Genomic DNA, 17,146 nt, shown 5'->3' on the forward strand with positions numbered 1-17,146 from the left:
TATTGTGCATCTAGTTTATTGTGAAAGGTTTTTTTCCTGTGTTTTTCAGGATATATCTCTAATTCAGATTCTGAAGATGATGGGAATTTTCATTCCCATCATCTTCAGAACCTTGAGACCTTGAAATTCTGTGAACCTTCCCAAGGAAAACTAAGTAATGCAAAAGCAGCTATTACTTTTTTTTTTCCTTTTCTTGTTAATGCTTCTAGGGAAGTTTGGAACCATGATATGTTTGTGTGTATATTCCATAGCTATAAAGAAATATTACAAGCTGAAAATGTATATGTATTGTGTATAAGTATATTGTGTATATGTATTCAATGCAGCAGTGCTGCTCATCTAACATAGTAATTTCTTTATAACAGAAATTAGATAGAACTTAACTTCAAAACTTCACTCAATAGTTTTAGGTTGAAATTTATGTGCTGGGTTCAGGCCGGTTGAAATAAGTGCTCTTTTTAAATCTTTTGTCCTTAGGGCTTCCCTGGAGCTCTGTTAGATTTTTATAACTCTTCTGTTGTTATATCACTCATCCCTTTGTATGGCATAAAGTAGACCAACACATTGCAGTAAACGGTTGGGATCAACAGGCATGTAAAGCATTTGACCTCAAGAGATTAGAATATAAAAAAATATTGCAGGACTCCAAAGCTTGAAAGTCTATGGAGTAGGAACAGTCTTACGAGTGTTTCCTGTACTCCTACTGTGGAAGCTAAGTTCAACCAGAAAAGAGGGCACAGCATGAAGATGCCATAGGAAGAGGGAAAAGCTAAAAGTGATCAGAAATTGTTTAGGGAAAAAAGAGACAACATAGAAATCTATCTTAATTAAATAATGGTAGTTTCCATGATGTTTCACTATTTAAGTATTGTAAAGCAACTTTTTTCTAGAATAAGTGTCAGAGTCTGGTTTGGTCAAGATATAAGTCAGACTGAAAATTCTATAATGTATAAAAGTAGAGATGTTCTAGAGTCTCTGTTAACCCCAGAACTATTCATTTTAATGAAGAACATTTCAACATATATTCTACTAGTCAGCCTGAAGAGTTATTTTGTATTTTTAAGTTTATTTTTTCTGTGATTCTGTGGAGATGTTGTCACTCTTCATTACAAATTTGAATCAAATCACTTGCCCCAAATGAGGGGCTCTTCCTCCTCCATATCCCCATATCCAACTGCTACAGCTATGGGTTTGATTCAGCATTCTGTTACAAAGACTTTTATATTCTGACCTGCTACAAACAGCTTTAGAAATGAACAGGATATATATGCTTGAGGATAATTGTACTTTTGTCTATGGCTGTTATCAAATCACTTGCACTACTTTAAAGGGTTTTTTTTAAGCTGAAATCCTCCAAACTAGCATTGACTTAAAATCTATCTTATAGCAAACTCTCTGAACTTGGATGATTCTGAAGAAACAGATATAGCTCCTCAGATTCAAGCAACTATAAAGAAAATGAATAAACTTGACACAGTACAGATTTTAAGGAGAGAGCAATTGAAAAAAAAAGGCAAAGAAATGAGGGCAAAGCTCTGGGAGGAGCTTCAGGTTAAAAGTATATTGCTTATTTTGTAAATAGTATATCTTGCAGTACTGTTACAGACTTATCATATTTCACAGATGTGGGTTTTTTATTAAATAACTCACAGTTGGCTGATAATGAAGAAAGCAATTTTATAAAGTAACTTTTGAATAGGTTTTAATTTTTGTTGGGTAGGCAGGCTTTGAAAGAAGGCTGTGGTCCTTAGAAATTGGTATGACCAATAGCCACATATGCAGCTGTCTAGGTGTGGTTTACTAGCACAGTCTTATGCTTGATCTCACTACTTGAAGGTATGATAAGGTGTGACAAGAGGTGATGTCTGTGAACTCAGACCTAAAAGCATTTATTCTGCCCTCTCGTGACCATTCTTAGGTCCATCTGTTTCAGTACTGTCATTGAAGAAATATGACCCCTGAAGAAGACATGAGAATGCTACAGCAGAAATTCCTTCACAGTATTCCTATCCTGGTCTCTGGCAGTTAAATGTCCCTTTAGACCTTGGAATATGAGATTTAGTATTTCCTCTGAGGTTAAATATTGTATAATTTACATGACTACAAATGTCAGTTTCTAAAAGATGATTGCAGTCGGTTTGAGTGCGTCTCATAATTTCAATGGATTTGGATTGAGAGCCATATATATGTTACAGAATGTTTTGCTTTAATGTACTTGTTTGAAAGTAAATATTTGAATGTATCTGTATATTTATGCTTTCTTTCTTATGAATAGTCAGTCAGTACAACTGGAAGCCATGAGGAGGAAGAAAACACAAAACTCTTTTTGGCTGTGATCTCATCATGCCAGGACACAACTGGTAAGTAAGAAAAAGACGTAAATACTTTGATATCATTATCTTGTATTTTGATTGGTATTACTATTTTTGTTGGATACTATAAAAATAAAGCTTTCAGAGCTTTAAAATAAAAGTATTTGCATGTAAAAGTACATCAAGGGAAGTGTGGCCAGTAGGTCGAGGGAGATGATTTTACCCCTCTACTCCAGTCTTGTGAGACCCCATCTAGAGTATTGTGTCCAGTTCTGGAGTCCTCAACGTAAGAAGGATATGGAACTCTTGGAATGGGTCCAGAGGAGGGCTACAAAGATGATCAGAGGGCTGGAGCAACTCCCATACAAGAACAGGCATTGAGGAAGAAGAATTGAGGTTGTTCAGCCTGTAGAAAAGAAGGCTCCAAGGAGACCTTATAGTGACCTTCCAGTACCTGAAAGGGGGCTGACAAGATAGCTGGGGAGGGAATCTTTACAAGGGCATGAAGTGATAGGATGAGAAGGAATTGCTTTAAATTGGAGAGGGGAAGATTTAGACTAGGCATTAGGAAGAAATTCTTCACAAAGAGGGTGGTGAGGCACTGGAACAGGTTGCCCAAGGAAGCTGTGGCTGCCCCATCCCTGGAGGTGTTCAAGGCCAGGTTGGATGGGGCCTTTGGCACCCTGGTGTAGTGGAATGTGTCCCTGCTCATGCCAGGGGAGTTGGAACTGGGTGATCTTTAAGGTCCCTTCCAACCCAAATTATTCTATGACTTTCCCAAATGTAGAAGTTGTACATTAACATTAGATTTGTTTATGGAAACTGCATTTTTTCCAGGAGCTGTCTACTCTAGAAGGATAAAAATCTAGGATAAATAAGGCAGATAAGTTGATTGCAAACATCCTTTCTGATTTCAGAAGGGATGTATGACTGATAAAGTGATGATAGTAGGTATAGGACAAATGAAGTGTGGAAACCTGCTGAAAAACATGGATGTCTACTATTTTGGAATGTCTGAGCAATAAGAAATCAAAAAATTCCATTGGTAAACAGACAAAATGCTGAAGTTACTGATGTGTGGTATTGGTGGTCTTAGTAAGAGAGTTCACCAGTTGGAGTATTTGCCGTAGGAAATGCAGGCAGTTAAAAAATATTAGGCCTAAAATTTTTACTTAGAAACTGTAAGGGTGTGGGCCTTGTCACACCTGTATCTTGGAGAAAATTTTCGTGGGGGATTGGGAAAGAGTGAGAAGGAAGTAAGGTCAGTAGTATGGTAAGCATCTAATAATATGACAGGAAATATGACATATCTAATAATATGACAGGAGGGAAATACTGAGCCTTTATAGGAAATGTTAACACAAGAACTAAATGAATGGCACTAACTTAAACCTTATGACACTAACTACTGAGTTATGTGTTAAAAACAATACAGGAAGATGTATGCACAACCCAGGTCTTGGAACATGGTCCAAAGAGGAGTAGGAGTCATGTACATTAAATTTGTTACTGTTGAGGTTACATTTAATTGACTTCTAAAAGAATTTAAGATTCTGAACGTTAGAGAAAATTTGAGTAAAAGGGATCATCAAGTAATATAGGCTGTGATTCTAAGGAAAAGATGTAAATGTAAAACATGAACTTAGTTTTTTTTATCAACTTTTTTTTCTGAGAGTTCTAGAGAAGAAAATCTAGGATAGATGGCAGTTTGAAAAAGTGAAACTCTGTTAAAGACATGATAGCAGACTGCTATCAGGAAGGAAAGACCAGGAAGTCTGATCAGAGAATATTTGAGTTTCATCATGATGTGACAAAAATATTCAAAGTGAAAATGAACACAGTAATAAGAATAAATGTTTGGGTTTTAGTTTTATACTAAAAATAATTTCTGTCTTAAGTAACAGTTAAAACACTGAATTCTATAGCTGCATTAAGAATTGACAGATGACTAGGGCAGGACTGGCCTCTTTAACAGGAAAGTAAACAAGTAGTTAATGATATAGAGAAATGTGGAATATGATACATAACAAAAAATACTCTGATCAAAATTACAGTGAATACCAGTAATGTAAAACCATAGGTAGAATAGGAAAATAAATTAAAAAAATATTTAGAAATGTTTTCTTTGCTGGATCAGGAGGACACAATTCTGTTGGTGTTCTAAAGCAAGCGGTTGAAGCATGTTGTGAAGCATCGGTAGTTTTCCTCAAGAATGCACAGAGGATGTGCCTGCTCGCAGGGGCCTGAAAAAAGAAAATACTGGATATTTTACAATGTCCTTTTACTGGGGGAGACACTGAAAAAACCATAGGCATTCTGCTCATAACGTCTGTACTGGGAGGGGCAGAGGAACAAAACCAGACTGAGTTTATCAAGAATGTACCTTATCTAAACTGTTTCAAGATTGTTTTTTTAAAAGACTTGTTTAAATACTCTGTCTTGGGACTGGAGTTCTTGGAGACGTGTCGATCATATGCACATTTTGCATCCTCTGCTTCATCTGTATACCTTGATTGAAAGGATTTCATGGTTGAAAGGAAACAGAATTGTGATACATCCTGTCTTCTTTCTTATTGAGGAGAGAACAAGGATTTGAAGTCTGAATGGTTACTGCAGAGGAAAAATCTGAGCTTGAATGTTAGCAGTACATGCATAATAGTGGTTGAAATGTGTGATTAAAACGCTTTGACAAAACTTATTATTACAGGGTAACTGACCTTTATTTCTATGTTAAAGTTTGGATTATTAAGGGAAGAACAGAATTTGATTCAAGTGGTATTTAAAAACCCTCCAGTAGATGTCAGGATATAGTAAAAAAAATGTAGGCAAGCAAAGCTGTATGGTGATTAATGTCCGTATTTCAATTCCTGTTTTATTTCAAATGTAACTCCTTGCTGTAGAGATCATGTGCGTTATGTGTGTTCTGGAGTATTGTACTGACAAAACTCTGCATAGTTTAGATACACATTTTTTCTTCCAGCTTGATCTTTATCTTGAATTTTCTGTGACATGCTAGTTAAGTGCCTTACCTGTAAAGTCTTATTTATTTATTTATTTATTTAAATGAGTGCCCTGATAGCTGCCATGGTTGGTACTGAAATGGAACGCAATTCATATATTTTGCTTTTCAATGCCTGAATTTGATAAAGAGCTTTACTAAATAAATCATATAGGGGATCTGTTTAATTAATAGCTTTTAATGCAGCTGTGAAATCAAACACAAGTTCAGAGTACAAAATCATTAATAACTGATGTGTCTTAGTCTCTCAGGCACAAAACCTGCCCCTGGCACACTCATGGCCGAAGTGCAGTCAGGTGTTAATTGAACAGCCGTAAATTCATTCCCCTATGCTCTTTGTAATAAAACCATACTTTCATTTGAGTGCATTAAACTTCATTATCACAGGATGTTGATTGTTTTTTCATATGTTTATTATATGATTTTCTTTGCAATATTAGTCCTTTTTGGTGCTAAGTGCATAGACTGAAAATTAATGCTCTAACTGATACTTCCAGTTGATACATGTTTATATAATGACTGATTTTTTTTCTTTGAGTGAAATAACTCTTGTGTGCTAGGAGGTTTCAACACTTTTCTTCTAGACTATATCTTTGACTTAAACCAGTTGGAAATCTGATAATTCATGCACAGGCAGACACCTGCTCTGAAAAACTAGATTCTCATTCATAAGTCTAGATGACTTGCCACATGGTGTCTGCAGAGGCTTTTGAACTTCAGGGTCTTGGACTGTGTCTTCTAGAATGTAATTGTTCTGTATGAGAAGTAGTTCTTGAAAACAAAGTCATATGAAACAGCATAATTATTCATGAGACACACCATACACTTTTCTGCCTTCTTTGTTTCTTGAGAAATATGATGATTTTGTAATTTATCCAAATAATTTCTTTAACTTTCATGTGTGAGATCTTATAGCATGACATACGGGAAACTAGTACTTCCTTAAACACATTTCAATTATATTGTGCTGAAAAAATTCCTTGCAGATTCCTCCTGTACTAAAGAAGATGAAATATGTACTTCAGTATTTCACACACAAATTAATCCAGGTTATGATTGCCTTAAAACTCAACATAATCAGGGTAAGATTTATTAATTGTACAGTTTGTATTTCTAGATGTGACAAAACAACATGTACAGTTGATGGGTAATGAAGGTCTGGCCTTTGTGGCTATGCTAGTCAGATCATAAAAAGCAAGGTTGCTTAGTGGAATGGTGACAGTTCTTATTTTTTAAAAATTATAAAAGAGAATAATTTTTTGTGACTTACTTAAAGCATTTCACTCAACATGAAAATAAAATTTTTTTGCTTTGGGGTTTCTAGAGCTTTTTCTTTCATTGCAAAATGATGAAATGTGTAACTGATTTGTAAAATGTATCATTGATTCTTTGTGGAAACTCTTTAAAAACTCATCTTTGTTATTCTAAGATCGTGTAACTTTGATTAATAGGCTTATATTCAAGAAACCATGTAAAATTAAGGCTGGTGCTATGTACAGTTTCAACTGTTCTGCAATTTTTTTGTTTTCAGGAGAAATTGCATGTATGTTGTGACAATCCTAAATCTTCAGACAACCCGTTTTATATTTTGTTATGCTGATTATTGTAAAGCCTGCATTGCTTTTATGGATTAAGTACTTTCTGGCAAAAATCAAACACCTGTACCAATTCTTTTAGACATCATTTGTTTATGTGAGGTATATAAGGGTTTCAAATGCTGGTAGAATGCCGGTGTGTCCAATACTTCAAATAAAAGAGAATTGTGCCTCTGTTCTTTTCCTGTTTTCAATTTAAATTTGTGTGGTTGGGTAACTTTTCACATGTGTTGTGACATAAGAATAGCTTCAGCTGCTATTGCTATCAGCTGCAATTGTTTATTTCTTTTTTTACCATTCTATGTAAACAGAGGGGACTTAACTTCCTGGTCACTGGCTAAGATGACAAGGACATAATAAATGGGTGTTGCTCTAGGTTGAACCACTGATATTAGTGGAATCTCTGCAGTATTTAGAACGGGACATGTTTATTTTTTAAATCTGAACCTCAGCTCCCTTATAATTTTACCACTTGTCTTAGTCCACCGGTACGTGACCTTAACTTTGTGTTATTAAATGTTTCTTCACACTGGTTGGAGTAGTGCTTTTGATTTCTCTGTCTTCCTGACATACGTCTTCGTTACACCCTTAAAATGAAGGTTGACCCTCGGTTTCCACCTTCACAGTTTCTGAGTTTTGCTGGAGTCTCCTTGAACAGCAATAGCAGGTTTCATTACCGGTATTCAGGACAGCAGTGACTTCTGCAACACCCAGTGCAGGCATGGTTGGGAGATGCTGTTGCTTGCACTGTTCTGAGATATTCTACATTCTACTAGTTTGGGAATGCATGAAGTACAGATCACTTACAACTTATGAGCAATAAATTGCATAAGTGACTTTTACTATTTCTGCTGGAGGCTTTTGATATGTTTTCTGAATAGCTAAGACATATTGTTTTGGTTGCTTTTGGATTTCTATGTAACAATTGTCACAAAGGTCAACATTGAACAAGAGGAGCTTAACCTGTGAAGAAGAATGTTTGTATTAGTTTTATAATATTACTCTAGCAGTCTCATCAAGGTTTGTACCAAAGCTTTGAAATTTTTGCCAAATCTGCCAAGACTTGTCAGCAAAATTTATTGAGCTTCAGCCCTTCTTTTACTTACCCATGACATTCTTATATGAACTCTTTGTGTCAGTGACGTATGTCTGTCCCTTCTTCGCTTGAATGTTCGGACATGTTCTCTGTGAGAGCTCCATCTCAGAAATGCTTATTCTACAGTTAAGATATAGCTTAAAAGTAGTGTTTCCTATATGCTGCATGTTTTGTTGGTGTTTTCTACTCATTTCAGTGTACAACTTGTCATGTTTTTATTGATTGATAAATTCTTATATGATCCAGTTGATAGATCCAAGATGTTACCTGGTAATGTTAAAGGTAGTTTAGGATGTTTTCAGAGAATGGTTGTGCATTTGAACGGTGATAGAGTTCTTGGTCAAATCCAACTATCTCAGTCCTTTAAGGTTTACTTGCAGTTTGAGAGTAAGTCTGATTGGTAAGAATGTTGCACATTATTTACATGATCTTGGAAAAAAATGGGCAAAAGGATGCATGGAATTTATTTAATATCTTTGGGAATTCACTTTCAATCTACTCACTCTGAAAGAGTTAGTTCCATGCAAGCTTCCATAGCCTATCTTCTAGTATCTAAGATGTTAAATTGTTTTTTTTTCTTCTAGGCAAATAGCCTACCCTTTTTTTTTTTCAAATCTCAGCTTTCCAGAAAAGCAAAAAGTACTGTGCTTACTTTTGAGGTAGTTGTTGAAACTTATAAGTTGTTTGTGTTTGCTTTGACTTGTTATTCATTGTGATATATATTTGCTGTTTCTAAAGGAATTGCTGTTTTAAAACTGATAAGTCTTTGAAAAAGCGTATATGGTGATTTTTGTATGATGGATAGAAACCTGTTGTTGAAAAAAACATATGTGTGGTGATGTCAGAATATCATATGTCTGTTTAATAGCTTTACAGCTTTATGATGTGTTTTATTTTTAAATAAAATTTGTTTTATAAGCCGCGTTATAATAATACCAACTATATTGTCTGTTCTTCAGCTGTTTTATTTTAAAAAATGTACTTGATATGTCTCCAAATAGTTCTGTGGTTTTCAAAAAAATTGTCTGGTTTTGTACTGATGATAAAATTGAAACAATGATAGGGATCAAAGGAATGTTGTGGCTTTTAAAGGGGCCATATTTAACATTTTTGAGGTCAGAAATCCGAAAGTATTTTAGGCTTTGCAAGACTGAATCATTTCATATAATAAAAGCTTAAAAATGAGATTAGATTTTGACAACAGTTATATTTTAAATATAGCAATATAGTTTATGTAAACAATGAAAACAACACTTAAGAACTCTGTCAATCCACTTTGCATGTTTATTAAAGATATAATTGGGGATTGCTGTTGCTGTAGTTCTCATTGAATCAGAAAAGGAACGATTACAACTTAGCAACTTTTCTTCTTCAAACTTCAGATTGTCCAAGTGAATTAGAAACAAATGAATTTCTCAATCAAGCAGAACAAACACATAGCAAGAGTAAAAACAATCCAGATTTTATTAAAAAGAACATTGAGGTAAGCAGAAGATCATTAACATTTTGTTAAGTGTTAACTAAAAAATAGTATGTGAGTTCTTCTGGAGACAGTTGGGTTTTTTAATTGGGAACATTATAAGTTAATTAGCCATAAATGAAAAAAGATATTGCTGTTAAAAAGTATTGTTTATGTCCTGTATAAAATAGTTCTCTGCTTGGATGGGGAATAATACTGCTTCTGTGTATTTGCTAAAGAGCACTGGAAATTGAATTGTTCTGTTTGTACCTGTACTCAACTTCTTTTGAGGGCAAGTATTTCCTAAGATTTTCTTTAAATGTATTTACTGTTAAGTTAAAGGAAGATGTTCTTCTTATACATGAACAACCTTCATATCTATTCTTTATTTATGCATAGCCTGCATGGGACCCTTATTGCACAAGACTTCTTTCAGTCAGAACACAGATGCCTTTTTTTTTTTTCTGTGAAGACCTAGTTGCTATAATGAGTATTCATTTAATGAAAAATATCTGCCCCTCCAGCTATGCCAGACTATTAGAAAATTATCAATTTATTATGGAGATGTTTTTGCCAGAGTGATAATTTGTATTGTGGCAATAAACTAGATTTGGATGTTAATTTCAGAGTTTAAAAACTTTGTTTTGGTGCCGTTTGAACTAATGGAGTTCTGGTTTTACTTTTTTTCTTTTTGTAAATAATTCAGCTAGCAAAGGATTCAGGAAGCCAGGTTGTTCTGCTTGAGGAAGAAAGAAAAAGGCTAACTGAACTATTGAAAGATACAGAGGATGGAATTGAATTGCAAGGTCTTGAGGTATGGCATCTTTAATTTGTTCTGTCCTGCCGTGTTTGGCTTATTTTTACAGTAAATTTAAAATTGATTTGATTTTAGTCCTACCATGAAGAAACCTACTGAGATATGAGAAAAAAGTTAGACAAATGCATTTGACTTTGTCTCCAAGAATGAATTTTTGTTGGCTGCTTTGTTCATTTTGCTAACATTTGGACATGCCTGGCCTCGGAAAAAAAGCAGAACTGAAGAGAAAAGTTAAAAATGGATGGAAGGAGCCCCAGAAACATGCTTAGAGAAGAAGATAACCTATTTTCTCTGATAGGCCTCAGTTTCGCATTTTACACAATCTAAGTGACTAGTGCTGTAGTCTCTAGTAGAAGGACCAGCAACCACTTCAAAAAAACTCCCAAGGAGTTTTTGCGGTGATGCACTTTGGAATGTAGCAGTTGGGGGAATACACATTGATGAAGCTTATGTAACCATTTAGAAAGATAACATGACATCTTTGTGTGGCTTCTAACTCTGTCTTAGAAGTATACGGAGGAGCCAAAGCCTGCTTAATCATTAGGTATTCATGCTTTAACGTAATGTTGTTAAAGGGCGTGCAGTCTGCATACTGCAGTGGATAGCAAGAGCTGAAGTAGATAGAAATAGCTTTCCTCATGGAAAGGGAGAGTAAAAACAGTGTTTGATTGTCACACCAATCACTGCTTCTAGGAGAATCTGTGCCACAAAATGATTCCTAGTGATGTGAAGACATTAAATCTTTTGATCTTCCAGTTACTAGTAGATGACCTTTATTTCTTACTGCTTTGAGGGGAATGTTCCAGTGATGGAGTTCTTGGGGACTCTGTTGTGTTACAGAGGTAATCATAAGGGTACTAGGATGGGAAGACAAATTTTTGTTTGAAAAATGAATCATACTGGGTCTTAAGAGTACTTTTCAACTATATATGGCATTAAACATGCTAAAGATATGTGTTGTCATAGAATGAATATGCTCAAACTATGTAAACTTGTTATAATGCTTCAAGAAACTCACATCATAATAAATAAAAAGAAATATTGGGAAAATGCCTGCTTTGTGTAAAGAAATTAGGTGACCTTTCTTATTTGTTTTACGTTAAAATGTACATTATGTTAAGGCTATAGGAATGTTATGAACTTTTTCACATTTATATGTATACACAAAATCATAGTTCCTAAGAGGAAACGTGAACTTTGCGTAGAATGAACAAAATATGTCCACGTTCCAGTTTCTGTTTAATTTACACAGCTAAAAATGATCTGAAGTGAGTTATTTTTCAGTAGGTTAAATAGCAACTTAGGTGTGAGAGAAAGCAATGAAAGCAAATGCAATTTTTATATATATCCAAGAGGTGTTGCTCTTCATTACTCTTTTCTAAGATGTGTCTAAAATCCATGCTTATAAATTAGTGTTTTAGGATATGGGGCAAGGAGGTGAGCTTGGGATTTTCTTCGTCTGAATCCAAACTGGTTATGGAAGCGGAACGAACTTACTCACAGTTTGTGACATTAAACAAATCTGTAATTATTGAGTCTCAATGTGATTCCTAGGTTGAAACTCATTTGATCAGTGGTCCAAAACTTTTCTCTTTTCTCTAAGGAAACTAGTAAATATACACTAAGTTTTGGCATTTGCAGAGCTTTGTGGGGCCAACTGTAAGTAAGGGAGTCTGTATCTGTCAGGAAAACCTGAGGGTTGAATGACTAAAAGTGTGCAGTATTTAACAGTGACTCTTCTTTCACAGTTACTAAATGAAAGTAGAAAGACAGAAAACATAATCGTTGCTGGTCATCCGTATGCACAGGTTTAAAACTATCAGCCGCACTCAGTGCTTGTGTTAATGAGATGAAAAACTTTTAACTTATGTAAAATTGCACCAGTCTTCCTGTTGACCTGACATTAGTTCCTCTCTTTACGTATTTTTTTAGACACAAACACTGACCTTGCAGATTGACTTACTTGTCTGTGTGAAATATTAATCAGTTAATGACGTTGCATGGAGATATTTGACTTGGTTGACATGGTTTTACTTTAAAAAGGTATGGTAGAAGGCTCCTTAGCCTAATGTTGATCTACTGGTTAGGAAAGCTATTTTTACTGTACTTTTCATTTGTTGAATATTGAAGAACAAAGCTAAAGCTCACTGGATCATTATGCAATCGGTCTTCTGTCTGTGCATTTGGGGAAAGATTCAAGGTATTCTATTAGATGTGCTTGCAACAGGTTTGGAGTTATAATCCCATGTAAGGGTGGCAAAATGTTCAGCTGAAATGGTACTTCATCCAGCCTTGGAATAGGAAGAAACCATAGGGAGAAGTTTGTGGGGTTTTTGTTGGTTTTTTTTTGGTTTTTTTGTTTGTCTTTTTCTCTTGCTGGAAAGGGTTGTGTCCGATTAACAGTAGCATCTCTTCTGGTCTTCTTTCCTGGTCAAGGAAATATTTCAATTTGAGGACATGGTCCTTCAGTTGAATAACATCAGCATTTAAAGATGTGAAGAAGTTTTAAAACAGCTTTCTGCTGGCAAACATCATAGCTTTCTGACCTACAGAATAGAGGCTTTTTAATAGAATTAATTATTTTACTGATTGCAAAGTCTTCTCCCACAATACACAGTTATTGTGTCCTCACAAAAAAAACCCAAACCCCAAAAAACTAGTGGCTTCACAAAATTTAGAGGTGTTTATGCAGAATAGCTAATGCAAATTCTGACTAGCAATGCATACCTTCCCCCTCCCCCCAATTCTCAAAGCATCACGATTATGGAAAAGTATAATTTTTATACAGATTTTGTGTTTGGCACATGTCACTATCATGTGGGCATGTCTCTATAGAGATTTTACTGTTTATATCAGATATTGAACAGATCAGTACGCAGGATGTGTGTTACTGTGAGTCTTGGTACAATGAACAAGAATGAGAATAGTAATTTGTGGATTAGCCTAGTCCGTAGTAGATATCTCTTTAAAGGAGACAGTTCCTAGATCTACTGCCAAAATAGAATAAAAGAAAGGATAATACTTAGCTACTTAAACCTGTCTAGTCTGGAGGTGGATTCTTCCTCTCCCACATTTGAATTTTATTATGGGTGAGGCATTTCCTGTGGCTGCTTTGTAACAAAAATCATGAGGAAATTACCGGCTATTGAGTAATCTAGACAGCTTCAAGCTGTCCCAGGTAGCTGTCCAGCTGATAGCACTTTCATCCTATTTCATCCTGACTTTTAAAAAGCTAGTGCAGGCACATGGACTAAAGTAATGTTTTTGAGTTTATCAATCAAGGCAGAGCTGGCTATACTATATGAATTCCTCTGTATAGTGTAAAGTGGATTAGATAACTTCATTTGACTCATACTACTAAATATGTCACATGTCCAAAGAGCACTTCTCAGTTTTTAAAGAAAATAAATGTTTTAGGAGCATTTAAAATATTTTAGAAGTACACATTCATGTTAATCCCTGTCAAAGCTGCAGGGGCATAATTTGTTTCAGATGTTCCACATTAATAAGCTGTTACAAACGTATGGTTCTGAGTTAACACACAAGAAACACTGGCAGGACAGAAGCTTATTTTGCAAGCAAAGCCATCTTGAAACTACAAAAGAGGATATGTGAGTCCATTTAACCCTGGAGTAAAGTAGCTACTGGAGAAATTTGGATACTTGGAGCTTGAATGTGAGAGCACAGGATACAGATACTGAGCTGTAGCTAATGAGCCCAGTTGCAGATTAGCTGACTCCTGTAGAGTTATTTCTGTGTGTTTACGTTGTGCTCTTCAGTGTCTGATTAGGGGATGGTTAACATGGCACAAATGTAGTACCTCTTTGGATGCTTGTGTTAGGGTGATCACTGTCACACCTGCACAAATGCTTCCACTAAGCTGGCAAGCTTCTAGAGATATTTCTGAGTGGCTCTTCTGGAGTTAGGTTGTGACTGGGTCAGGCTTGTATGAGAAAGCGTTAGAACAACTGATTTTGTTTCACAAAATGGATTACGTCTTTTTTGTTGTTGTTTAATTGAATATGGAGGTAACTTATGACAGGTGTTTGGGTTATGCTTTTTTCTTTTTGTAAGCAGTGTGGTTTAGGGTAATGGGGATGAACCAGGGATGACCTCATAACAGTGGTATTGTAATTGGAAGCTGATATTTCCTCCTCTTGTGTGGATGCTACTGCTTGAATAGCCAGAGGACTAATCTGGAACCTGTAAAGGAGGGGTGGAGATGAATCACTTGAAAGACAGATGTTGAAGTTTTAGGGCAAGGCGCTGGCCTCTTCTGTTAGGGAAAAGAAAGGAAAGAAGCAATACACCTTTGTCCTCACCCACATATCTGCTCTGCCCTTCCAAGGTCCTACCTGATTTTCTTTGCAGTCAGGACAGAGATGTAATCTGCTTGTGTCATTCCCAGTGAATGGTGGTTGTGCAGACCTGCTTTCCTGAGAGTGAGACAAGAGTGCCAGATTGCTGTGGAGAACATGCATTTGTTTGTGAATATGAGCTCATTTTTTTGGGTTAAGTGGGCCAAGCTCACCATAATATGCAAATGTCTGTACTAGGAGCATGTATTCTCATTGGTTAGTCAGGCGTTATTGCTATCAAGAGAATAAAACCCCATGTAAATTGTGATCAGGAAAAAGGTGTACTCTCTCTGTCTCTCCCAGTGTTTCTGTGATAACATACTGGGGCTCTAGAAGTGCAGCAGCTACTCCCCTTGGAGCTGTTCCTTTGTTTTTCTATGAATGCCTTCTTTTCTTCTTTGGCAATACATTGCAAGTGTCACATCACATCTGATATCCTTGTTTTGAGATTTGGCTCCAGTTTGTTTCTACCATAGCATCAGCTCCTGCAGTTTCATTCTAAGCTTGGTTTTGGTAAGACTTCCTCTCCTGTTGAAAGGAAAGTGGTTGTCAAAGATGTGTAGATGTGGTGCTTAGGGACATAGTGGTGAACTTGGCAGTGTTAGGTTTATGGTTTGACTCAATGTCCTCAAAGGTCTTTTCCAACCTAAGCAATACTGTGATCCTTCAAAAGGAAGCTGGAACTGCTATGTTGAATGACTTCAGAAACCACGGCAAGGGAAGAGTTTCCATCCATGGAAGGGAGCTGCAGTAGGCATGGCTTGGCACAGCATGAAACTGTTTTCCAGGTCTGACGAACTTGGCCAAGAGGCCATGATGTGAGATGCGTTGTTGAGGAAAAGGGGTTAACTATCCAAAGCACTTCACTGCAGCTTGAAGAGAACTTAATCAAGGGAGTTTTTGGGTTTCTTTTTTGTGTTTTTGGTTTTTTTTGAGTGTGTTTGATACTTGAATATTGGCATATTTCAGCTATACACTGAGATGGTTGAAAACTTAGATTATTATTCTTAAGTATGGTTTATTTGAAAAATAAATACACTTGACATGTAACTGCCTTTATGATCTGTTTACTTTGGGAATGAGCATTAAATATTTTCTGTATCTTTCAGCAGAAGGATGTCTGTGGCTTGCTAGCACCAGGAGAAGGATACACAGCTGAACCAATTGAATTTCATCACCTCAATGAGATAAACATTAAGCTTCAAGTGCTACTATCTGATGAGGGGGATTTTTCTGCTATTTCCAACTCTTGCTCAAAATCTCCAAGACAGGTTTATCAGGTATATTGCAGAACAGAGTTTATGTTGCAGATTTCTTGTTTGGTGTGTGTAGAAATCTGAATTAAATGAAAATACAGCATGCATATATAGTTGTATTTTTGCTTTTTTCTTCAGATATGTCTTATTTGTTCTGAAAGTATGCATGTTAAATAGTGAAGATGGCTAAAGAAATCATACAGAAAAATAGTATGTTGCTATTTTGAGTGATATATAGTTAAAGAACTGTCTTGCTTTTAACATTTGTTGATTCCTCACTTTCAACAAGAAATTTCATATGCAGGAATTGGTAACTCAGACATTTTTAACTGCATAAGGGCCTTGGTGGTTTTGTCAGCATAGTGATGTATCGCCCATGATAATTCATCTTTGGGAATTAGAATCGGATTTCTTCTTACCTCAGGATTCCAAAAGTGCATCTATGATATGAAAAGATAAAGCAATTACTGATAATCAGTTGTAAAGGCTGTAGAAAATAAATTAAAATGACGTCCCTTGTTTTTAACAGCCTTTGTCCTTTTTCTTTGCCAGCAATGAGCCACTGAGGTGTCAGCCATGAGAAATGGTTGTTTGAATTTTGTGTGTGGAAGACTGCAATTTATCCCATTCCCTAGTAATGTTGCCTCGATATAATGGAGGAAATACAACACAAAATACCATAATTTATGTTTTCCACTAATTTGCACAAAAATTGTTTACTTTTGTAAAATATACAGTTTATAGACAGGGTCTCTGTTAAGAGCGTAAGTTGGTAAAACAATGTGTTCAGTTACCAGTGTGAGAAATATCTCTGAATGTCTAAAATAACTGTGGGATTTTTTTTCTTTTTGAAAGAGCACTTTATTGTAATTTTTTTTTGTATTACCTTAGTCCTGTACTTCAGGTATTGTTTTACCTGTAACAGTATTTTCTGTTGCTCTAGCAGTTCCAGGAAGTCGCATTTTGATGTCCAGTATTTACCACGTGGGATTTAAAATGTGAAACAGCGACTCCCTCTAGTGGGTAATCATTTATGCAAATGCAGTTGTTAGCCGTTACCTCAGGTTGATGGACCTGGGCTTGCTAATGATTGCTGCTGGGTCTGCTGTTCACTGGTAAGAAACATCAGCTCGAATTTAGTGCGACTGCCTATGGTAATTGAATACTCTGGGGAGCATTTGTCCAAGTGCTTGTTGCTGCTTCCTTTTCAGGTAAAAATTCAAAAGGATTTGAA

General features: G+C 35.8%; 1 protein-coding gene across 1 annotated transcript in view; it reads left to right on the top strand.

Moving 5' to 3' along the window:
* Nucleotides 1-17,146, top strand: part of FSIP1 (fibrous sheath interacting protein 1) — a 79,734-nt gene that overhangs the window by 3,939 nt on the left and 58,649 nt on the right. The window contains exons 4-9 of the mRNA XM_069858333.1: nt 50-167; nt 1,386-1,551; nt 2,276-2,360; nt 9,405-9,505; nt 10,188-10,295; nt 15,769-15,936. Of these exons, the coding sequence (XP_069714434.1) occupies nt 50-167; nt 1,386-1,551; nt 2,276-2,360; nt 9,405-9,505; nt 10,188-10,295; nt 15,769-15,936 (746 nt within the window). The remainder of the gene's footprint in view (nt 1-49; nt 168-1,385; nt 1,552-2,275; nt 2,361-9,404; nt 9,506-10,187; nt 10,296-15,768; nt 15,937-17,146) is intronic.

The sequence above is a fragment of the Phaenicophaeus curvirostris genome, chromosome 5 (genome assembly GCF_032191515.1).
Source record: "Phaenicophaeus curvirostris isolate KB17595 chromosome 5, BPBGC_Pcur_1.0, whole genome shotgun sequence".
Classification (NCBI taxonomy): Eukaryota; Metazoa; Chordata; class Aves; order Cuculiformes; family Cuculidae; genus Phaenicophaeus; species Phaenicophaeus curvirostris.